The sequence below is a fragment of the Arvicola amphibius genome, chromosome 3 (genome assembly GCF_903992535.2).
Source record: "Arvicola amphibius chromosome 3, mArvAmp1.2, whole genome shotgun sequence".
NCBI classification, from domain to species: domain Eukaryota; kingdom Metazoa; phylum Chordata; class Mammalia; order Rodentia; family Cricetidae; genus Arvicola; species Arvicola amphibius.
Window position 1 is genome coordinate 172311646 of NC_052049.1, and position 24793 is coordinate 172336438.

The following is a 24793-nucleotide window of genomic DNA, read 5'->3' on the forward strand; positions in this document are numbered from 1 at the left end:
CTGGCACCTCATTAACCAACACTAGATCAGCCTTTGCCTCTGCACAGAAAACCCGCAGCCTTTACTTACGGGATCGCCGCTCAGTCCAGGCTCCCCACGATGTCCAACTTGTCCGGGCAGTCCAGTCAAACCCTTAAATCACAAAGGGAAAAAATGAAAAGTGAACCACATTATAAAATCACTGAATGCTCACAAAGGTGTAAAAAGAGAACTGGGGAGCAGCTCTCAAGAGCAATTTAATAATGTCTGCCATGGGCACAGAATGGAGGAGGTGAGATACAGGAAGCAGATACCTCCCTTCTCCTATAGAGAACTAAAAGTAGGACAGGAGACAGTAAGTAATGCCTATCAAAGACATAAAGAAAAGAGGGATCCCTACAAACTGGCATAGTGGAGTGTTGTGTAGCAACTACCCTTAGCTCAAACATTTTATCCTGGAGGAAGCTACCTTAGATTCAGGACACAATCAACTCAGAAGTCTCAGGAAGTTCCTGAAACATCTAAGACTCACAAGGCTTCCCCCAGGTTATGGAGGCAGTAAAGAACATGAAGAGAGGAAACGCTCTAACCAGCTAACTGCCTGAAGAGACTCTGCAACCTGACCTGTCCAGCTGTCTGCCAGTCATGCATGGAGTTCAGGATTCCAGGTTCTGTGAGTCACCACCCATGCTCTGGTGGCCTTTTTAGTGATACCTTTTTTTGTGTCATGCATACCCCCTAAATAACCATTCAATCAGACACTTGCAAGTAACCCCAAGGAACTCATCATTTTAACCAAGCTGAACTTGGGAGAATAGTTACTTTGGTTGGTCCTTGGTTTCCATCAGGGGGAAGGAAGCATTGGCTCACATCTCCCCAGTAAAGCCTCACATAACATCAAGAAAACTATTATGGAAAGGAAGGAAAGGGAACTAGAGAGTTAAAGACAAGTTAATATTCAAATGACCACTGAAGATGTAATCATGGAAAAGGTGTGGTGTGGAATGGCACCCAATACGGGCAAAGCCACAGAGGCAGGCAAGCAGGAGGAATGTTATGGAGGCAGAGGGTGGTACAGTGTGGCTGGAGGGACACATCTGAACTGAAGCCAAAGGGTCCTGGTGAGAGACCACGTCATCAGTGCCAGGGTCCCATGAGAAGCTTATGATCACAGGGTGACAAGCTCACGGTACAAAGCACAGGTCCTAGATTCACACAACTTGCTTCGTCTCTGTCCTTCAGGTCCCGAGGAACGCTTTCAAAGGGTCATCTAACATGAGCTGCCTTTCACCCTTGGTGTCAAGTAAAACCACCAGACACCTCCTTCCCACAGCCTAAACTGCTGGTGTCGGTGTGCACATTAGCCATACGACAGAGTGAAGACACGCGCATACTTTACCCGGCTGCCTCTGCTCCCTTTCTCTCCAGACGGCCCTGCGGCTCCACGATCACCCTAAGAAAAATAAATATGCAAGGAATATTTATCCTCTCGGTCACTCTGGAAGCTTTCTTCAGGTAGTTTTACACTCCAGCCAGGAGTGGGAGGAGAGGTGCTTTAGCACTATTGACAATAGGACAGATCAGGGCTCTGAGGAGCCTTCACAAATACCAGATGAATTAAAACAACTCTTATGTCATTAATAAGATGAGAAATAAGAGGAAATGCTTAGGGCTCTCGATGAAGAAAAAATCAGGATACAGATGGGATTTTAGGAGAATCATATAGAACTTCTTGAGCTGAAAAATACAAGTGAACTTAAAATTCAGCTGATGTCTTAAATAGAAAAGAAAACAAAACAGAAGTGAATGAAGTACAAAATAAGTAGTTAGAAACCAAAGTGTGAGCGGTGGCTCTCATTGCTGATCTCAGCACTGGGGAAGCAGGCTGATCTCTGTGGATTCAAGGCCAACCTGGTCTATATAACAAGTTACAGGCCAGTCAGGCCTACGCAGTGAGACTCTTTTGGTTGTGGGGAGAAGGAGGAAGAGGAAGGCGAAGAAAGAGGAGAAGGAGGAGGAGCAATTATATGGAATGGAGCTCAAAAAGAAAATGCGGAAAGGTGATTGAGAGAGTTGAGGACAAAACGGGAATTTCTCATACATTTCTAGTTAGATATCCATAAAGTCAGAATAGAGAAGTGGTTCTCCACCTTCCTAATGCTGTGACCCTTCAATGCAGTTCTTTATGTTGTGGTGACCCCCCCAACCATAAAATAATTTTTGTTGCTACTTCATAACTAAATAATTTTGTTACTGTTATGAACTGTAATGTAACTCTGTGTGTTTTCTGATGGTCTTGGGTGAACCCTGTGGAAGAGTCATTCAACCCTCAAGGGGTCGTGACCTACAGGTTGAGAGCCACTGCAACAGGGAAACAGGTGCTGTATGTTGTCTTTAATGTCTCCCCAGGTCTACATGTTCAGTCTCAGCCCCATTGTGTTAGTGCTGAAAGACGCTGTGGAACTTCAGGAGTAGGGCTTTGGGGGAGGTCCTCAGGCCACTAGATTGAGCCCTTGAGAGGAACCCTGGGACCCCTGTCCTTTCTTCTTTTTCTCCTTCTTCCAGTCACAAAGTGAGCAGAACTCTCCATGACAGTCTCCCCAGCATGGTCTTTTGTGCCTCCCCCATCAGAAACTTAAGAGTGGATCTACCCAACGTGGACTTGAATCTTAAAACCATGAGCGGAAATAAGCCATTTCTCTTTATAGATAAATTATTTTGGGTATTTCATTATGTGATGGGAAGCTGACCACAACACAAAAGCTAAAACTTTCAATGGGGTGACTTTCTACAGATTTTCTAAGCTCTGTAGAAGGCATAAATAGATCTAAAAGCTTAACAAGTTCCAAGGACAATAAATAGAAAGAAACGTACAGCTGGATACATCATATTAAAACTGCCAAAACTAACAGCAATGGGATTTTTTATGCAGCCTGATATATATTTTTGAAATGTTGCTTGCAAGAAATAATTATTTTGACAGATAGCTTCTAAACAGTAATAATGAAAGATCCAAGGCAAAAGAAGCCAGAGACTAAGAAATGACATTCTCAAAGTTCTGAGAAGGGATAACACTCAGAACAAATTTGTTTACTCAGTGAGATATCCTTTGTGGGAGAAAAAAACCTAAAACAAAGAGATATCAGAGAAACAAAAGCCAAGGGAATTTACAATGACCATGACCCCCATTAAAGGAAACTCTGCAAGGAGTATCTTAGGCAAAAGAAATGAGATTATTTCATGTTTTCTTTTTTTGAAGATATTAACTGTTTAAAGGAAGATTATCTCTGGTGCTAATAAATATGGGAGGAAAGCTAAGAGAATGTCAGCTTTTTAAAACAGTATTAACAATAAAGTCTGGGGCTAGAAAGATGCTTGGTGGTTAAGAGAAGTGGCTGCTCTGCCTCAGGACCTGTGATCAGTTCCCAGGACCCACAGGGTAGCTCACAACAGCCTGTAACTCCAGCTATCAGGAATGCAACACCCTCTCCTGGCCTCCACAGACACCTTCACACAGGGGCATATGTTCACGCATGCACACAAGTATAAATCTTTAGCAGAAAAGAAAAATGTCTAATTGCTGAAATTTAACAAAACAGAAGATGGAAATGAAATTCAAGACAATGCTAGGCAGTCTGGGAAGGGACTGACTAAAGTCAAGGGCCCTCGGATAGAGAGAAGAGGACGCTGTCAAATGTGCACGTTAAAATGACTAGTCGGGAAGGGCTGTCCTTGCTTTAAGAGTACATACACCAGACTAATAGGAGAGCAGAAGCGGGAACTATTTGTGATGGAGAAGGGGAAGAAAGAGGCAGGAGGAGGAAGAAAGGGAGAAGGAGATGAAAAGAACAAAGGATCCTGGCCCTGACATATGAAGACACCATAATTTTTACATACTAACTTAAATTCTTTTAACATATATTATGAAATCTATGAAATAAAAGATTACATTTCGCTCTGAGGCTCTGGGACCACTGTGGAAGAGGAGGCAGATAGAACGTGAGAGGCAAGAGACGGTGAGGAGCGCATGGAAGGCTGTCTTCTGGACACAGCGTGGCCGCTGCCCCGTCAACTCACAGTAGCAGCGGCTGCGTGCACAAGGCTGGGACTATCAGCATTCCATCGCGGAATGGAGAGACCACATCCTGCCCCGAGAAGCTGTTTGGTTAATGGTGGCTGAGAGATGGGAGTCTAGTCCTTAGTGTGATAGCCATTGGTAAGCTACCCTGCTTGAATAAATACACACACACACACACACACACACACACACACTCATGTTTAGTTAAGCCAGCTTTAACTAAAAGCAGTGAACCACAAACAAAATGACATGAAAATAGGAAGAGGACTTGGAAAGATTTGGGGTTCAGTAGAATGGGGGTGATAAGATAATAGGGATAGATGATCAAAGTACATATTGTGTGTGTGTGTGTGTGCATGTGTGTGTGTGTGATAAAATTATTTTAAAAATTTTAAGGGTCAAATGCTGTTTTTCAGTCCAATCTGACAATAAACAAAGTTTTCAAAACTTAAAAAAAAAATCACTCTTGCAAAGTTGTATATAATTAACTTAAAATGGACATGAGATGTTTCCTTGGAAATGAGAGGGGAAGTTTAATGACATGAAAGTGGTCACTGAGAAGACATGTTTAATCCCAGTGCTAAGGAGGCAAAGCAGGTGGATCTCTGAGTTCATGGCCAGTTTAGTCTATATAGCAGGTTCCAGACCAGCCATAACTACACAGGGAGACCCCATCTCAGTAAATAAATACATACATACATACATACATACATAAATAAGGACATGACAAGATAACTTAGCAGGTAAAGGCTTTTGTTGCCAAGCCTGACTATTAGAATTCAATCCCTAGGTCCCACAAGGTCAAAAAAGAAAACCAACTTCTACAACCTGACCTCTGGTCTCCATGTATGTGCAGTGGTTAGCACACAGGAATGCATGTGTGCACACAGATACACAATTAATCAGAGAGATAGATGACACATGGATAGATAGACAGACAGATAGAGCCAGAGTAATGGGCAGAAAATATAAAGCAAGAGAATTTCATACCTGTTCTCCATCTAAGCCCCGAGCACCTTCCTCACCAGGACTGCCCTGTGGGAATAAAGGGCAGAAGTTAGACAAGAGACCAAGGGATAGAGGGTTTCTTCTATGTTAATTTCTTTTTCAGCTAACAAGAGCACAGAGCTTCTGAAACAATGTTAACACCACACCCAATTATTAAAAAGTAACAATTTGGTCTTCTCCAAAATGGTCCTTATTGCTTTCCCAGATGGTTCCATGCAGAAGTAGGGGGAGAGGGACTAGGAAGGGAGCAAGAGGAAGAGAAAGATGTATAAAAAACAGCAAGGGGGGGACACACAATTGTGGTAAGAAAGGGTAAGAAAGACTCTTGCAACTCAGCACTGAAAGTGAGCAAGCCCTTTGTCAATGTCACATTCTAAAAATGACGTTTGTAGCTGGTATGGCCCACACCTGTAATCTCAGCACTCAGGAGTCTGGAGCAAAAGGATTAAGAGTTCAGCCAGGCTAGGCTATAGGTGAGACCCTGTCTAAAAACATAACACAGAGAGAGAGAGAGAAAGAGAGAAGGAGAGATGGAGAGACAGACAGACAGATAGACACAGAGAGACAGAAAAGACAGAGACAGCATCTTTTGAAGAAAACTGTCAGAATTTCATAAACCAAATGAACCCATGCCACACATCTAAAAGATGGGTTTGATACTATTGTCCTACCCCAGAAATCAAGTTTAAAGAGTTCTTTTTTAAAACCCGAGTAAATTGAATTAGCATATGACAATAAACACATCTAGCAAGCTCTTGAATTGGACCTGATGTGATCACCTTTGCCCCAGGTCACAGGATGTATGGAGAGGTTCTAGAATGCATAAGTAAGATCAGCCTGAGCCCAGGTCTGTCTTACCATTTGTAACTCTATTCCATGGTAACAAGGGGAACACAAAGTGGGGGCCATGTATATTTCTAGAGCAAATAAGCCAACAATAGATACTTTGATTCTGAATCTGGATACAAAGTTACTCATTTATTGTGACCACACCAAAGTATCACCCCTTCCCCATATGTGCCTGTGACCCCACTCTCCCCACCACACCTTGGACCAGAACCAACTCTTTTAGACCATCATGCGATAGATATGGTAGTTCATTACTACAGAGTTGGAAATAGCAATATATGTCACAATCTATATGCGCTTAAATATCTGTCTTAGAAGTCAGCCCATCAGCCAGGCAGTCAGTTGGGAAGACAAGTCTAACCTCCTTGGTCTAAGAATTTGGCATTTCACACTGAAGCCATAGAACAGGGCATGAACTTGGTACTGTGTTTCCCAGGGAAGCTGCCAGCCAGGGAAAGAAAAGGGAAGGTGGTCCTACCTTCTCTCCTGAAAATCCTCTTGCTCCCTGAAGTCAGGAAGAAATAAAAATAATTCAGCTGTGTACACAGATCCAAAAGTGAAGCTACCATGGCCCAAAACATACTTACATGTCTGTGTTTACTATGACAATGTTCACAATAGCCCAGGTAGGAAGGCAGCCTAGGACCCATCAATGGAGGAATGGATTTTTTTATGTGATACAGATACACAATGGGATGTTTCTCAATCATTAAAAAAGAAAAAAAGGAAGCATTCTGTCCATTTGAAACTGGAAGGCATTGGTGTTAAATGAGATAAGCTAGACACACAAAAAGACTAGTAACACATTTATAGTTTTGAAAAGTAAAAATAGAAAGTCAACCCAAATGTAGAATACTGATCACTAGAGGATGCAGAGGCAATGGGTGTGCATAGCAGGCTTCTTTTGGGCCACCACCAGTTCCCAAATCATGACACAGAGACTAATTAGTTATTGAATGCTCAGCCTTAGTTAGGCACATTTCTTGCCAACTCTTATAACTTAACCTGTTTCTCTTTATCTACATTTTGCCTCGGGGCTTTTTACTTTCTTTCTTTCTGTCTATCTAACTTTCACTGCTTCTCCTGTCTGGTTGACTGATGGCTGCCCTCGTTTCTGGCCCCAGACATGTCCCTCTCTTTCTCCCTCAGTTCTCCCGTCTCTTCTTCTCCGAGCCAAGATTTCTCCTTACTTATTCTCTCTGCCCGCCAGTCCCACATAACCCTCTCTCTGCCTAGCTGGTAGCTGTTCAGCTTTTATTAGACCAATCAGGTGCCTTAGGCAGGCAAGGTGAACCAAATGAAACATATCTTTACCTGATTACACAAGTGTAACACATTTTTACATCGCTAACAAAGGCAGCAGAAACAAATGTAACATGTTTCCCTAGTTAAAGTAATATTCCACAATGGGCAGAGCAGAAGAGGGAGGAGCTTGGATTCAGCTGCTGCATTCTATGTGCAGCTACTGAAATAAATCACTGTATTCATTCATATATGCAATTCTTACATATTAATCAAAACTAAGATAAAAAAGGACTGAAGGCTGGGGATTTGCTTAGCTCAAATGAGACCCTAGGTATAGCTCCATGTACTGGAGAGAGAAAGGGAGAAAGGGAGAGGGGAAGAAGGGAGGGAGCGAGGGAGGGAGGGAGCGAGGGAGGGAGGGAGTGAGGGAGGGGGTGAGCAAGGGAGGGAGGGAGCAAGGGAGGGAAGGAGGGAGCGAGGAGGGAGGGATGGGAGCGAGGGAGGGAGGGAAAGAGAGAGAGGGAGGGGAAAATGGGCTTGATGAATTTTTTAACTCTCGATTTATTTACGAAGTCATGTCACTTCAGTTTGAAGAAAATATAATTATTAGATCAAATGAAGTTGCCTGTCTCTCCAGTTGAATGTAACATGTCTCAAAGAATTACTACTAGCCTCCCCCACTTCCTACACCTGGTACAAACAGCACCTTGAAATTCTTGCATAGCAGGGGGGACAGGGAGCAGCAGTGGCCTGCCACTTACATTTATTATGATAATATTTCTCAGATAGTTGAGGACACACTGGGTGACAAGCATGCAGAGGCTTCTGGGAACAACAGGACAGGGTCACTGAAAGAACACCTTGGTGGCACATGGGGGACACAATCAGTGTGCCTGGGGAAGCTCTCTTTAGACTTTCATGTTGTAGATATTTCTTCTGAGCTTATTGAAGGAGACCCTCCAATCCTGGAAGCTTCAGAAGCCACTTAGAGCAGGCATTTCAAAGAGGGCATTCTGCTCATCTTCCCTTAGATGTTCAAATTCGGGATTCCAAGCCCACCTTCCTACTACCAGCAACGCTCAACTCTTGTCTTGAGAGTCTTTTCTTTTCTGGAACCAGAGCCTGCTCTCCCCAAATGCAGTACCAAAGTACTAAGGAATTAAAGCTTCTTGGGACCAGTCCCATACCCCTTCCTGGGGATTTGGAGTAGGATCACCAGGTCTCTTGTGTCTGAGTGGATATGGCTCAGGCTCCCTGTTCACCACTAACCACCAGAGCTCCTGTCATGGGCCTGCTCTGCCCACAGCACGGAATCTAACTGATTTTGTCTTTTTAGGTCACTTTCCCTTACATCCTCACATCACTCCTGGGGTCTCCTGGAACCGCCTCTCTGCAAAGGCTACAGGTTTTCCTTCAGGCAATCTTCATTCTTAGGAGTTGAGATTCTATAGCTGTGGTGAGGAATTAAGATCTTTCTCCAACGCAAGGGACAAAATTCTGAAAGGCCAAGAATCTCAAAGTTAAGGGCACACTCACCTTAAGACCTCTCACACCTGGACACCCGTCCTCACCTCGAAATCCAGGAAGACCCCGGGGGCCTCTTTGTCCCTGTGAAGAAAAACGTAGGAAGATACTAATTAGCTATCTCCATGCCCACCAAAGCAATTCTAACTGGCAGGGATGCCCGGCACAGGGCTGGAACATAGAGGGTCCCTAGAGTTTCATATCTTCAAACACCTGACCAGATAGAACCTACAAGGTCATCAGATTATAAACTCATCATCTGGCCAAGCTGAGCTCCCAAATGAGAAAATAATGCAAACTTCAGATGTGACTAGCATCTCCTTCAGATATCTCAAACTGTGGTCTCATGGGGAATAAACTATTGTTTAACATTTTCTTATCAGTGACTCCCTTCTTGTCCCTGAGGTTACTGCCTCGCCTCAGCAATTTTTCCTGTTGAGATCACCCAATTGTTCCCTTACTGTCCTTATAGTATTTGGGAAATCAACTTTGTATTTCTCTTAGGTTTTGGGTTTGTTAGTTTGAGACAGGGTCTTGCTATATAGCCCAGGCTAGCTCTGAACTTGTGATCCTGCTGCCTCCACCCAAGGACTGAGATTATAAGTACATACCACCAAGACTGGTAGATGTTTTCTAATATTTTGCAGTTTATTATTATTGGCACATGTGTGTATACATGCGCTTGTGTGTACATGCGTGTGTATATAAGCATGCATGTGTACAGGAGCAAGGGCGTGTGTACATAAGCATGTGTGTATACGGGTGCAAGGTACTACAGCAAATGTGTGTAAGTCTGGGTGCCCCTTGCAGGAGTTGGTTCTCTCTTTCCACTGTGGGTTTCAGGGGACAAACACAGGCTGCCAGGCTCGCATGGCAAGCACTCACACCAGCTGAGCCACCTCACCAGCCCACTTTTTAAAAATATATTAAATCTCCTGCTATATTTTGAGGTTTGTGTCCATCCAGCGTTCCAGCAGAGATGCCAGGCACAAAAGAGAAGATACCACCCCAGCAATGGGTCCTCCAATTCAGTCTCTAGAGCCCCAGAAGTTCTCATCAGCCCAGTTGGAACCCCAAACGTGGAGGAACAACTGGCCTTTGAGCCCTTTTTGATTTTCTCACCCACAAAGTCAATGAACATAACAATTTTTATTTCAATCTTGTGCATGTGCGCGTGTGTGTGTTCACGTGTGCGTGTGTTTATGTGTGAGTGAAGCACATCTGGCCCATGGCCGGGTGTGGAAGTCAGAAGGACAGACTTGCCTTTCACCTTGTTCGACACACAGTTTCCTGTTCTTAGCTGCATCCAAGTCGTGGGAGATCAGGTTCACACACTGCTATATATGCAGCCTATGTGAGTTGTGGGATCCAGACTCAGGTCCTCAAGACTGCACAGCAAGGGCTTTACCCGCTGAGCCATCCTCCCAGTCTCAGGATGTATTACGTGCTTGGGTTGGAGGGTGGGCTCAGGAGAGGCGTGATGAGTTACTAACAGAAAACATCTGGGTGAATAAATCATTCCCGAGACACGTTCTGCTTGAGTCTACAAATGCGTGCTCGCGCCTCTGACTGCATCCCACCTACAGAGATATCTCTGGCACTGAGCAGGAAAAGCTACCCATTTTTAGGAAGAAAAAAAAAACAATATTAAGAACTGTTCAAGCCGGGCAGTGGTGGCACACGCCTTTAATCCCAGCACTCGGGAGGCAGAGGCAGGAGGATCTCTGTGAGTTCGAGACCAGCCTGGTCTACAAGAGCTAGCTCCAGGACAGGCTGTAAAGCTACAGAGAAACCCTGTCTTGAAAAACCAAAAAAAAAAAAAAAAAAAAACTGTTCAGAGGACAACACACAATGAAATCATCTTCTCTTGTAAGAAATTGCATTAAACATAAAAGAAGGTTGGAGAGATGACTCAGTGGGCAAGGGAACCTGATGTGCCAATGTGATGAGCGGAGTCCCTAGCACCCACGTTAAAAAGCCGGAGCTGTGGTATGATCCTAGCACTCATGTAGGAAGATGGGAGGCATAGAATTGTCTGGAAGCTTCCAAGCCAGTTGGCCTAAGTATAAACAAGAGAGATTCTGCCTCAAGATGGAAGATGAGATCCCACTCCCAAAAGAGACCTCCACGTGACACACACATGCTCACTCATTGACCCACCCCACAGGTACAAAAAATAGCACAGGACATTTTAAACATCATCGAAAAATAGAAGGAATATTTCTGTTATTTAAATGAAAGAGCAAGAACTCGTGTTCAGTAAGGCTGTGCTTACTGAAAAAAAGGGAAGGAGGGTTGAGCAAGTCTCCCAAAACTGCAAAGTAGGTTGGTTTACACATGTCTTGGCAGCTATATTCTTTCTTTAATTTATGCTTAGCTTCTACATTCAGACAGTGTAGGTATTCAGAATAGCAGCAGCTAGAGGGAAGGATGGATGGCTCAATGGTTAAAAAGCACTGACTGCTCTTCCAGAGGACCCAGGTTCAGTTCCCAACACCCACATGGCAGCTCACAACTGCCTATAACTCCAGTTCCAGAGTATCTGACACCCTTTTCTGACTTCTTTGGGTACCAGCTACGTATATAGTATGTAGACACATCTTCTGGCAAATAAAATAATTTAAAAAAAAAACAGTTGGAGCAAAGAAAATATCTATGTTTGTATGTACAGTAGTTCACAAAGGTTTTTTTTTTTTCCCAGTTACACTGAAGGGAACAGGCAAAAGCACCTTGGCCTGAGTACTGCCATTTTGACTTCAGACTCCATTTCACCTGTAGGGTGGAATAGAGTTCAGGTTCCCAAGTCCTAGGGGAGCTGGGAACTTTCCAATACTGACCACCCTCCTCCCTAAACCATAGAAGCAGCCGTTATGCATCTTGAGCTCTCTAGAAACATTATGGCTGCTCCTGACCCCAGGAGGAACAAACGAATCTGACTGGTTGGACTGAAAGGCTTGCGTTGTATGGAACACACAAGGAAAAGTCCCTAAAATTTGATTCCTGGTTGGTGAAAATTGTAACTGTAACTTGGCAGCAAATGTGTTGTGGGTTTGTGCTAATAACCCTTGCTTCTGTCTCTGCTCAGGAGAAACGAGGCTCCAGAGCCCTTGTCATGCAGCCCTGATCATCACTGACTGCTTATGTGGTGAGTTAGTAAAGTCTTTGGAAGCTGTAAGTGCTGTCTCTCTCCTTCTCCGTGGGGCACAACGGGCTAAGTGGAACAGCATTCCATTTTCTGTTTTTAACTCTCATTCTTTCCCAAGTATAAGGCAGAGGGAAGAGACACACAGATAGTGGCACCAGAGAAGGCTAGACAAAGAATCAGGCATGCAAATTCGGCAGCTTCCTAAAAGCTAAATATGGAAAACATTGTTCTTTTTATGCTGATGCTTTCTGTTCTGTCAAATATATTCATTTTTCATAAAGTAATATCATGCATGTTAATACATAGTGGATTGTTGTCATTACGAAATAAGTAAATAAAATTCTCTTAGTTTTAACTTAGAGTAGATATCACAAAACGGTGGTCGTTTTCTGTCTCTGAAGGAGCTTTACAGTTTGATCACAAGACTATCCTGGCACACCCAAGGCCTCTTGACTTACAAGCTCCACTAGGGCTTGGGAACCTGAACTCTATTTCACCCTGCAGGTAAACTGTACACAGTAAGGACTAAGGTTGCAAGGGTGCAATGTTTTCCTTCAGAAAACATAAAGATTAGATCAGGGCTTTGGTATGGGGAACTTGTCTTACCCAAAAACAACTTTGGTGTAACAGTCAATAAAAGTGCTTCAGCATGGCAGTTCGCGGCTCAGTACCTTGAAACTGTTCTTCCACACTGCAGAGAGCCTAAACTTCATCTCGGCGTGACCTCTTTTCTTCAACTGACCCACTCAACACAAAACACCTACAGTCTGAGACCGGAAAGCTCGAGAGCCAGTGGCGTACATGCAAATCCGCTTTAAAGCAGGCTCGTGGGACAATGAACTGTTTAAAAATCACCTGAAATCCATGGCTTTCTTAAAGCCTCCTGGTAATTCTGTGCAAAGAGGAAGACGGTGTCCACCGCGCTCTGCTCCTACCTAATGCTCCCTCTATAACAACATTTGTCTCATTGATAAACAAACAGTGTGTGCTTCTCATGCAGCAAGTCCTCGGGTGGTGTGGGGTACCCAGGGTTTATACAAACCTTCAGGGATTCGCCATGACCCCAGAGCCTTCACTGCCACCCAAGAAAGCTGGGTCCTTATAAGAACGAACTCCCTTCAGTTCACCTTGTCACACCAGTCATTATCATGGGTGACTCGGTAATCACAACAAATCACCTCAGTTTAGCTGGTGGGGAGGAGAGAGGAAGGGAAGACAAGAAAGGAAAAGATCCGGTACTCACATAGTCACCCTCTTCTCCAGGATGCCCAGGAAGCCCGTCCAAGCCCCTCTCGCCCTGAGAAGACAGGAAACTCAAATAAGTAACTTGGACTCTGGATTCCTCATCATCGCTACCCTCAGATCGTCTTGTCTCACTAGGTTCACATGTCATCAACCAATCCATTCGGTGCTTGCTGGAGGAGCTGCATGGAAGAAGAGATTCTTGGCCTGCGTTAAAGGGAGCTTATGGACACTTGTTTGGCTCATCAGGTTATTGCTATGATTCCAATATATTTTTAAGCCATTCTATTATGAAAACTCAAACCAAGACCAGTTTCTAATTTAAAGTGTTATGCCTTCATAGGTCTTTGACCTTGCTTAACACAATCTGTGAGGTCATGCGCCCCAATTTCTCATGAGGAAGCGTTTATCTCTGACTCAACTGTTTAGTCTTTTTTTTTTTCAGTTTTATGTTTACAAACTCTATCATCCCCAGGAATGTTGGCTTGCCATTTGAAAGATAGATTTGTCTATTTAGCCTAAAATCCACCAGTAACATCAACGAGACACGTTTTATTTGTAAATTCAATACAACCAAGCACAACTCGGTTCTAACCGAGCAGGGACATCAGCATCCTCTGGTTCTCCCATGGCTGGCATTGGAGACATGACCACCTAGGTGCCATGCACACAGTAAGGGGTTCCCAAACTCAATCCTTCAGTCTAATAATAAAGAACGTGAGAGACACAAACCTGTCACTAATGCTTAACCGGTTTCTTTTTCAAAGACTTTACAGGGCTAGGCCCGGAGCTCAGCTGGCAGAGTGCTTGCCTGTCATGCATGAATCCCTGAGTTCAGTCCCCAGAACTGTGTAAACTAAACACACTTCTGATCCTGCTGCTTGGGAACTGAAGCCAGAAGGATCCAAACATCATGGTTATATTCAGCTACATAAGAAGTTCAAGGCCATGCTGGGTCACATGAGACCTTATCTCAGAAAAAAAAAATCATGACAGAGTTTCCGCTGTTTCATATTGATAGGATGGATCTGGAAAGCCATTAAGAACTCGTATCAGAAGGTGGAGAGATGGTGCCACAGTTAAGAGAGCAGGCTGCTCTTGATGAAGACCCAAGTTCAGTTCCCAGCACCCACAACAGATGGAACCAGATGCCCTCTCCTCCACAGGTGCCAGCCTTGTTTATCCACGTCCATTCACAGGCATGGGTGCACGCATACAAGTAAAAATAAAATTAAATCTTTACATACAAAAACAAAAAACAAAAAAGAACTCATTCCAGCCAAGTACTGAGCTGAGGATGACTACAGGTGTGAGCCACCATACCTGGCACATGCCTGGCACACACCTGTAACTGTCCTCAGCTCAAGGTCGCCCCAGCTGCCTAGAGAGGTCAAGAACAGTGTCCGTGCCGGTGGGTGTGGCTCAACCTCACACGGCACTTGAGGTGATGTACCTCTCACAGAACTTTGGCTCCTGGGTGTCCCTTAGAACCTGGCCAGCCCTGAGTATCTGAGGAATGTTTCTCTGGGCTGGTCTTCCCTCAAAGTGTCAGGTACTAATTTTCCTGCCAGTTAAGTCAGAGTTAATGGAGAAGAAAAGGAACTGCTGCATAAAGCCGAAGGCTGTATCTTTTCTCTGATTTTAATGCTGTGAGAACATTAGGAAGGGAACGGCATTTAGTGCTGGGGAAAAAGATGCCGGCCAGGTCAATATTTGGTAAGTGCACCATCCTGTGCAAAGGTGGGATCAATGACCGCCTTGTCAATGAGACAGAAGTGGGGCTTAGAGATGGCTCAGGAGGTAAAGTCTGAGCTCCTTGGCATGACTTCTGAGCTTACATGACAACACATGCCTGTAATCCCTGCAATTGGGAAGGTGGAGACAGGAGCACTCTGCAGCTTGCTGGCCAGTTGGCTGACCAGGCCAAATGGGTAAGCTCCAGGTTCAGAATACTAAAGTAGACAGTTGCCGCCTGAGGGAGAGTCCAGATGTTGATCTATGACCTTCACACACACTCACACAGAAAAATAAAAAACATAAAACAACTTGTCCGGCAAGACGGTCCACCAATAAAAGCACTTGCCATCAAGACTAATGACCTGGGCTAGACACAGTGCACACCTGTAAGCCCAGTACTTCGGAGGAAGAGTCAGGCCGACCTTTGTAAGTTCAAAGCCAGCCTGGTGCACAGAGCAAGCTTTAGGCCAGACCCTCTCAAAAAAGAAAACAAAACAAACAAAAACTCATAACCTAAATTTAATCCCTGGGACCCACATCATGGAAAGCGAGAAACGACTCTCGAAAGATTGTCCTCTGAGCTCCACATGGACACTGTAGCCTGCACATGTGCACATATATACACATGCATACAAATAAACGCAACAAGCACGTGAATTAAAAATAATTTTAAATCAACATAAAAAGGCAGCCTTGTGTGATAGAAAGAACAGGCTATCGTGATGTCAGGAAAACACAGGAGCTCAAGTCTCAAACGCCTTTCCGTACTGGTCAGTTTGGGGAGAGCATTGTCCACTCCCAGAACTCAAGATCGTATAAGTAAAGTAACAAGGTCCTCAAAGGTTTGTTATGGCTGTAGAATTAGAAAGAAGGCTGTGAGGATGTCAGCCTCGGTGTGCACTGGGCACTGAGTGTCACCTTCTCTCTCCACCAGGAATTCTCACCTTCTTCCCAGGAGTCCCAGGATCACCTCTGAGCCCGTCATCTCCATAACACTTGGCATACACATGACAACATGTCCTCTCCACAATTGTGTCCTAAAACACAGAATCTGTGTCACATATGGTTTTTCTTCTATATCAGCCTGGGTCATACTACACACTAGACAGGCAAAATTCCCATGCACACACCCTCCCCAAAGTTTTCAACATTATCATCATCACTGGGATCAACCAAAGGACACTTGGGAAGAGGACTCACAAGTTGCTTCAGTAAGACGCTTGAGAGGGACGGCAGACCAATGCTCAGAGGCTGCCGGTACGCGAACCCTCTGCCAAACTCCAGCTCCTGCAGTTCCTCTACCTTCTGCGCACCTTCCAGGCCGATGAGCAGGAGTCCAGAGAGTCCTTCGAAGTATCAAAGGGGGGTTACTTACCTGTCTTCCAAACCATCTGTCTCTGTCTCAGTCCCAGATGGTCACCATCATTCCACCACTGCCACATCCTCAGGCTTTCTTGTCTCAAGCTGCGTTTTTTGTTAAAACAAGTTCCCATACCAAGTGAGGCTTACATCTGCAGCCCCGGAACATGCAAGCCGAGGCACGAAGATCAGGAGTTCAAGGTCTACATGGGCTACATGGTTTGCTGAAACTGAGCTACACAGTGAGAATAACTCAAAAAAATAGTGAAAGTACAATTTGCCTTCTTTTTCATTGCTGTTTCTGTCTTGTCTGGTTTGGGTTTCTTTCTTTCTTTCTTTCATACAGAATCTACTTATATAACCCTAGCTAGCCCAGCACTCAAGAAAGTTCAGGCTAACCTCAAATTATCAATGGTATCTTGCCTCTCCTTCAAGTACCTTTTTTTAAAGTTTTTAGATTTTATTTATTTTTATCTCATGTGTATGAGTGTTTGCCTGAATGTATGCCTGTGTACATGTAATACCCAAAGAGGCCAGAGATTTATTGGGTTCCCAGAACTGGAGTTACAGATGGTGAGCCACCATGTGGATACCTGAAATTGAACTTGAGTCCTTTGGAAGAGTAACCAGGGCCAGTCCTGCAATCCTTCTCTGTGTTAACAACATGAACCCTGGTTTGGCCCTGGGGCTATGTTGCAGGGAAGGCTGCTTGTTGGTTTCCACCTGCTCAGACCAAAATAATCACACAGGAACTATATTATTTAAATCACTGCTTGACCCAGTAGCTCTAGCTTCTTATTGGCTAACTCATACATCTTAATTTAACCCATTTCTAGTAATCTGTGTATCACCACGTGGCTGTGGCTTACCAGGTAAAGTTCCCAGCATCTGTCTCTGGCAGGGCTACATGGCTTCTCACTGACTCTGCTTCCTTTCTCCCAGCATTCAGTTTAGTTTTCCCCTGTCTAGCTAAATTCTGCCCTGCTAAAGGTCCAAAGCAATTCTTTATTAACCAGTGGTATTCACAGTTTACAGAGGGGAATCCCACATCAGGGCTAGGTCACAAAAAGTTTGGAGGAAGTCCTCAGGCTGATAAGGAAGGCAGTGTGTCAGGAGCTATGTGTCAGTCCCCTCATGGGTGACACCTTTGTCCTTCTCCTTTGATGGGGTGTATTCAATACATACTACTGGGGATGATTTTGCCATTGGTGTTGAAAAGCATGTTTGTTTGTTTGTTTGTTTGTTTGTTTTATGACAGCTTGCTTCCAGATAAACTTGCTTCATTGATTACCCTGGAAACTTAAATTATTGCAACTTTTTTTTTCTGGAAGAAATTTGAGAGTGTGTGACAAGAGCCTGCAAACTTTGTTCACACGTTAGTTGCCAAGAACATATTTTTAAGGCATAAATTGGGAATATGTACAAGATTGTCAGCAGTTTGTTCAGTAGCAAGAAGCCAACTGTGTATATGCTGGGAGTTTACAGATCAAAATATTAACAGTAATATTTGTTCTGACAACAAACATGGCAATTCCTGGTTGAATTTCATAAGCATCCATGTCCATTTGGTCTCAGTGTGTGAGCAGACTCCACTGATATATTAGTACCTGTTTCATTAGATAGGATAGGGTCTGCCTAAACTCCCAGCTCCTCCAAATCTCAGGGGCCTAAGGTGATCAGAATATATGCACTTTCTGCTCCCTGCTCACCACTCAAACTCCTTGGCCCTTTTCAACTGCTGTGGGTGAGAAGCTTCAACCAAATTCCTGTATGAGAAAACTCCCTTCTTTCTCTCCTCCCCTCCCCATCCTGTGTCCCCAGAATTCTCCCTTCCTTTTTATCCTGCCTCAAGGGAGTTTGAACAAAACAACATGACTGAATATTCATCCTGTGTTTGCTTCTTGTGACACAAAACAAGAACAGCCAAAGCCACTTTATGCATATGAACAAATTGTCCTACACTAGGATGCCCAGCTGAGCAGCAAGTGTGTTCTGAAATGCAGCCAGCAGCCGGCACAGGGCTGCATCCACTAGGGGCAATGAGCATCTTCTAATTTCACAAACGTGCCACCTGGAGTGCCCTTAAATGTGGAGGAGGGCAGAGGGAAAGATTGAAAAGAATGGCGGGGCTAAGAGCAATGTTTGGCTTCCAGCTGACTCCAGCAGTTAAGGAAAAGACACACAGAGACTTCTGGGAAACCTAAAATACTAGATGACAATACGGGAGTACGGCTGTGTAACTGTCCCAAGCAGCTCTGACATCAGAGATGCTAGGAAGGGAAGATGCCTCCACACCCCGACTTATACAAGAGAGGCTGGACCTCAGCCTATTGGAACCACGCTCCACCCATTAGGGCAGGTGGCTTCCAGGAGTCCAACCAGACCTGAGACCAAGCTCGACCTTGGTGGGAGGGGCCTTGGAGGGAGGATCCAGTCCACGCATGAAGTGTGCAGGCTTACCTCTGCTGCGGAGGAGCTCCGAGGTTCTCCTCAGTCTCTGTAGATCCTCGTCAAGTCCATCAGTAAGCACTAAAAGGACCTGGGACATGGGGAATAGAGGGAGGGGAAGAGAGCAGGAAGAACAGAGGAAACAAAAGAAGGAAGAAGAAAAGAGAATGCAGAAGTAAATGCTAAAAATTGCACAATTTGTTTTGCTTTTTTTCTTTTGGTTTTTCGAGACAGGGTTTCTCTGTGTATCCCAAGATGTCCTGGAACTCACTCTGTAGACAAGACTGGCCTCGAACTCAGATCTGCCTACCTCTGCCTCCGAGTGCTAGGATTAAAGGTATGTGCCACCACTACCCAGACACAATTCTTAAAAATACAAGTGAATGTGTGTGTGTGTGTGTGTGTGTGTGCCCAGCAGTTTAAAATATTCCTTCTGACCTATCCATTTGTTACTAAATTACAAACCTATTTCTGCTTCAACTTTTCCTCCCCTTCACCCCAAGGGGAGAAAAAGAGAAGAGTTGAAACAGTCTAAACTAGCCACTTAAAGATGCTTTTAAAATCATCTCCTCCATCTTTATCCATTCAAAAAATACCAAAGTGCCATTAACAAGAGGAGAGGAGGCATGTGAGGGACACTGGACGTTGAATGGAGGAAGAAGGAAGTGCGCTTTATGCCTGAGGTACACCATTCAAGGGGCATCAGGAAGGGAGGGACTTCACCGGTGGGCTTCGGCTAGCTCAATGTGATGATTACAAAAATAATGGTTGAACTCCGAATAGCTGGGAGTGAACATAAGAGACTAGGGAGCCTAGCGGCATGCTCTGGGTGTCTTAAGAAAGAATTGTGCAGGTAGGGTGTGATGGCGCACCCATTAATCCCAGCCTTGGGAAGGCAGAGGCAGGTGGCGCACTGTGAGTTCAAGGCCAGCCTGGGCTCCATAGAGAGACCCTGTCATAAACAAATAAAAAAAAGGATGAATTATACCATGGAAGGATTTGGATCTCTAACTTATGAGCGGTTGGAAGGCAGGGCTGTATTCTTTGGTCCCTCCTGGTATTGTTTAGCCCAGAGCCGCCAGGACTTAATAAAGACATGCCGCTGAATGAAAGCTTCCTCTTGTCAGTTCTGTTGGCTTCCATTACAAAAGCCTTTTTATCCTACCCTGCCCCAAGGCTCCATAGCCTGGGTCCTAGGCTTGTATTACCTTCACTGTAGCAAGAGACAGCTGGATGGCAGTCTCTCCCAGGGTCTGCAGAAAGTCTACATCCATACGATTGTTCACAGAACCCTGATGCACCAAGAACTTCTGGATGGCTTCATCACTGTATTTCTCAAAGCCTGAGTCAAAGACAAGCTGTCCGCTGGAGCCTGGAATCACATAGCGGAACCTGGGGTCCATCTGGCCAGAAGTGTCACAGCTGACATCAGAAAGCACAGCCAGCTGCTGCATCAGCCCCGGCAGCAGCCTTCGAAGGTCCTGCTGAGCTCGCTCTGAAGAAGTTGAGAGATCGATTCCAACAGACAGATCCATGCTGCATCCTTTGAAAGTGGAGAAGTAGTATCAGTCTCCTGCTGCTGGGGAAGTGAGTACCCAAGCTGGAAAGAATGCCCCCCAGGCAACTCCCCCAAGGCCAAGTCTGGAAAATGGTGGGTTAAGTTTGGAGGTTGGTACATGGTAAAAGCTAACTGATACAAAACGGGCTGTGCCTTGCCTTTGTCATGTCAAATCCTATCCCTCTGCCTGGAATGTCCTTTCCTATGTAGCCAACTGACATATTCAAGTCCTTTAAGTAGCAATCCAAATGCCTGCCTCACCCTCCAAGCAGTCTCCAATTTTTACCTGTGCCTCCTCCGATCAAGTACGTAATATCCTGTGTATCACTGAGGCTTTCCTTCAGTCTTCTTCTCTACCACGGTGGTTCCTTAAGAGTGAGTGCTATTTCATGCTATTCTCCCGTGACCTAATACAGACCCTCACTGGATGTCTGGCAGGTAAGGGTAGCCTATAAATAAGCCTTGAGTCTCTTTCAGCAGTACTTGTAACTCACCTTCCACGCTGGGAGTCTTCTTCCTCTTCTACTGCCCATACATCAGCCTTTTGTGGGGGTGGCAGACCACTAAAAAAGGCCAGAGCTGGATGGCATCCTCTATTTTCTGTTTCATTTGCCTGAATAAATTGTAAGGTCCCCTGGAGAGGCTTAATCTAGAATCTGAAGGTCCACTGGTGTTTCAGGGTATAATTAGTGTATAATAAGCCCACTCACGAAATTCCATCGAGAATGAAAAATTGATATGCTCGCAGACAACATCTAGTTTCAAATGTAGATGAATGAATAGCTTAGCAACCATGAAAGAGCTAGCACTATTAATTACTTCAGCGGGGGCAATGAATAGCTTAAAACCACTCAAGGCAACTGAATATGTGGACGTCTCCTCCTTGAATCTTCACACATTGTAGGCTGGCACAATGGCTCAGTGGGTAAAGGCTCTTGCTGTCAAGCCAGAGGGCCTGAGTTCAAGACCCGCATAGTGGAAGGAGAACAAACTGTTGTTGTAAGTTGTAAGTTGTTCTCTGATCTCACACACACACACATACACACACATACATACACACATATACACATATACATACACACACAGAGACACACATATATATACACACGCATACATACATACATACACACACATACACACACACACACACACACATATTGGAATACTTGGCTCAAAACTAGAAAAATTAAACCAAAGATTAGGCAATACAATTTGGGGAGCAATGAGTATGTAGTTGGCCCTTCACCAATGAAATGTTTCCCATGGCTGGGTCATGAGCTTTAGCCCCCTGAAGAGCGTACCCATACTAGCTGGTATGTTCCTGAAACTAACACAGTGGAAAGTGTCTTTCTCCTGTTCTCATATAAAATGACTGGATTTTGCTTTGTTTTTAAAATCTAGTTCAAGTTGACAAAATAGCAGTTTCACAGAAGTAAATTCCATTTCTGTGTTAGATCCAATTTGAGACAAGAGAACTTTGCCTTTCTCAGTGGCATAATATTGTGTTACTAGCTTCTGTTTCCCTAGAACCTTCTCAACTGGTTTTACTCAGTAATTGACAAATGCAAGGAGCCATTTTCTTCCCTGTTAGCGGAGAGGATTGGATCTTGGCAGGCGACCTCCAAGGTCTTTTTCAGCTTTGTGACTCCAGAATTCTGTAATTAACTAGCTCCTGGCTCTTATTAGAATGTCTAGCCCAATTTCATCAAAAAGTTAAAAGCAAAACTGAATGAGCAAGAACCCTAATCCACCTGGTACAAAATGAACGGAAAGAAAAGGTAGGCACTGTTCCCCTGCAAAGAAAGAAAACTCAGGAATTTGATATCCAGAGAATTCGGACTACCATATGCAGGGCAGTCCACGACCCTTGCTTTTTGGTTTTGTTTTGTGGTTTGCTTTGGTTTGGCTGGCTTTAGGCAGGTGTCCTCTACCACTGCGCTACACCTTAGCCTCCATCTTTGTGATAGCTTCATCCATGTGTTTTTTTCAAATGGTTTCCAAATTTACTGGGCATCTTGAAGCAGCCTGAGCAAAGACCCTAATTTAATACTTCACAAAAATAGACTTTAAAGCTTTGATAGGATGCAGGGAGCCCAAATGAGTCTTCCACAATAAAGCCTGGCACCTCTTAGAACCCAGTTGCTCAAGAAAAGTCTCTGCGTGCCTACATAATGATTATCATGTGGGCTTTTGTTGTTGTTTGCGGGGTAGTTACATATGTACATGTTTGTGTGTGTGTGTGTGTGTGTGTGTGTGTGTGTGTGTGTGTGTGTGAAAGAGATGGGGAGAGGGAGAGAGGGAGAGAGAGAAAGAGAGAGAGAGAGAGAGAGAGAGAGAGAAAGAGAATGTGAGTCTGTGTGTATATGTGTATGTGTGTATGTGTGTATGTGTGTATGTGCATAGTGATAGTGAGTGGGACCCAGAGGTTGACCCTGGGTGTCTCCTTCAAGCATTTGGCCACTTTATTTTTTGAGACAAAGGTGTCTGGATGAGCCCAGAGCTCACTGATTCAGCTAGACTTGCCAGCCAACCAGCCCTAAGGATCTTCCTATTTCTGTCTCCTGGGATTACAGGTACATACCACCATGCGTGTATTTGGCTCTGAAAAGCAAGCACCTTACTGACTGTGCCAATTCCCCAACCCCTATTTGTTTTCCATATCTGTTTCTGAGATAGGTAGGGTCCCATGTAGCCAGGCTATCCTTGAACCCTCTGTGTAGCTGAGGTTAGCCTAGAACCAAAGTGATCCTGATCTGGCCTTTTGCTTTTTTGGGGGGTGGGGAGGCAGAGTCTTACTATATAGCCATGTCTGGCCTAGAATTCACAGATCCTACCAGACTGCCTCTGCCTTCTTCTCCTGCGTGCTGGGATTAAAGGCATGCACCACCATGCCAGGCAGTGAGTGGTCTGTCTTTTGCTGCCTTGTTGAGTAATTCAACCCCTGCCTCCCACTGTTTCCCTTTTGTTTGCAACCACTGTCAGCCCGATTTTCCTCACCTAGGAGTTGAGTATCTCAATAATGACGTCTACCTCACGGGAGCCCACGTGACTATCAGATGAACGGACACCATCTAACACGTTAGGACAGCACCGCACAGAATGAGAAAGAATGTTGATTGCACCCCAGAGGAGTCGCCCCACCTACGAGCCACATTGTATGAGACAGGTGTGGTAACACAGAGCTTCCCCTGGGAAAAGCATCCTGGTGAAAGCATTTCTTTTTTTCTTAAGTACTGCTTGCTCTCGCAGATTCTGAAGAACCAAGGGCTTTGTAAATGTCCAGAGCCCATGTTTTGCCTCCCACCAAGGCTGACAAGTCATGGGACCCTGTTAATAGGCACTTAACTAAGGAAAAGACCAGATTTTCTTCCTTGGTTTCTTCAGACTCAAAGAGCTAAACAGTTACAAGGCCACGCATGGTGGCACACGCCTGCCTCTCGGCACTCACAAGGCTAAACCTGATTACCAGGAGTCTCGTGCCTGCCAGGCCACACAGTGAGTTCCAGGCTAACCTGAGCTACAGTGAGAGGCCCTGTCTCAAAGAAAATAAATGGATAATTCATGCACTCATGTTCATATAAAAACATCTCCTATATACATAGTATTTTTTGTAGGAATAGTAGAGTTCATGGTTTTATTATACATTCCTCTACATGATTCTATGCTATGGTGTATTATACATTACCCCATACTATACCATTCTATATCAATATTCTATATTCAATATCATATTACACTTCCCCTCTTCAGAGCAAAGTTTATAGACTTGCAGGATTAGTACTACCTGGTAGCTTCCTAGATATACAGACTCCTGCCCATGCTACAGTAAACAATCTCTACCCATGCACAGGCTGTCAACCCTAATTAAACTCAGTGGTTTTCACACACACACACACATGTACACCCACTTATACATACACACATGGATACTTGTTGGGAAGAAAAATGAGTTCACCAGGAGCAGAAGGGGAAGGAAGGGGTGGGTGGGGGGGTGATGGGTGTATAAACATGACCAATATGCATTATAGAAATGGATGGGATTTTCAAAGAATAATTAGTCGATTTGTTTTTAAAATGCAAACCCTAACCCTGACCTCAGAGTCTTCATTTTAACAAGATCGAAGATGACCCAAACATGTTTAAGTTTTTAAGACCTTCTCATCAAAAGGCACAACAGTGACTGGGCAAGGTGGCGCACGCCTTTAATCCCAATACTCAAGAGGCAGAGGCGGGTGGGTCTCTGGAGATCAAGACCACCCTAGTCTTCACAGCAAGTTCAGGGCCAGCCAGGAGTACATAAGGAGAACCGGTCTCATTCATAAATAAATAAATAAACAAACAAACAAACAAACGAGATGTGCCACACAGACTGCAGAACCCACTGCCTTGAGGATGCAGCTCAGAGGCAGAGAACTTGTTTAGCATTCTCAAAACCTCCCTGATGCTGAAGTGGGAGGGTCAGCCTGCGGATCAGGAAAGATGGCTCAGTGGTTAGGAGCACTGGCTACTCTTGCAGAATCAAGTCCCAGCACTCACATGGTGGCTCACAACAGTCTGTAACTCCAGTCCTAGGGAGAATCTCTTCTGGTCTCCATGGGCACTTGCACACATGTAGTGTACA

The 24793-nt window shown here is 44.6% G+C and overlaps 1 protein-coding gene across 1 annotated transcript in view; it reads right to left on the minus strand.

Moving 5' to 3' along the window:
* Window positions 1-24793, minus strand: part of LOC119809467 (collagen alpha-4(VI) chain-like) — a 97591-nt gene that overhangs the window by 56499 nt on the left and 16299 nt on the right. The window contains exons 8-17 of the mRNA XM_038322272.1: window positions 19823-20157; window positions 18627-18705; window positions 16008-16153; window positions 15752-15844; window positions 13072-13125; window positions 8696-8767; window positions 6393-6419; window positions 5048-5092; window positions 1379-1432; window positions 70-132 (exon numbers count right to left, since the gene is read on the minus strand). Coding sequence (XP_038178200.1) covers window positions 70-132; window positions 1379-1432; window positions 5048-5092; window positions 6393-6419; window positions 8696-8767; window positions 13072-13125; window positions 15752-15844; window positions 16008-16153; window positions 18627-18705; window positions 19823-20157 — 968 coding nt within the window. The remainder of the gene's footprint in view (window positions 1-69; window positions 133-1378; window positions 1433-5047; window positions 5093-6392; window positions 6420-8695; window positions 8768-13071; window positions 13126-15751; window positions 15845-16007; window positions 16154-18626; window positions 18706-19822; window positions 20158-24793) is intronic.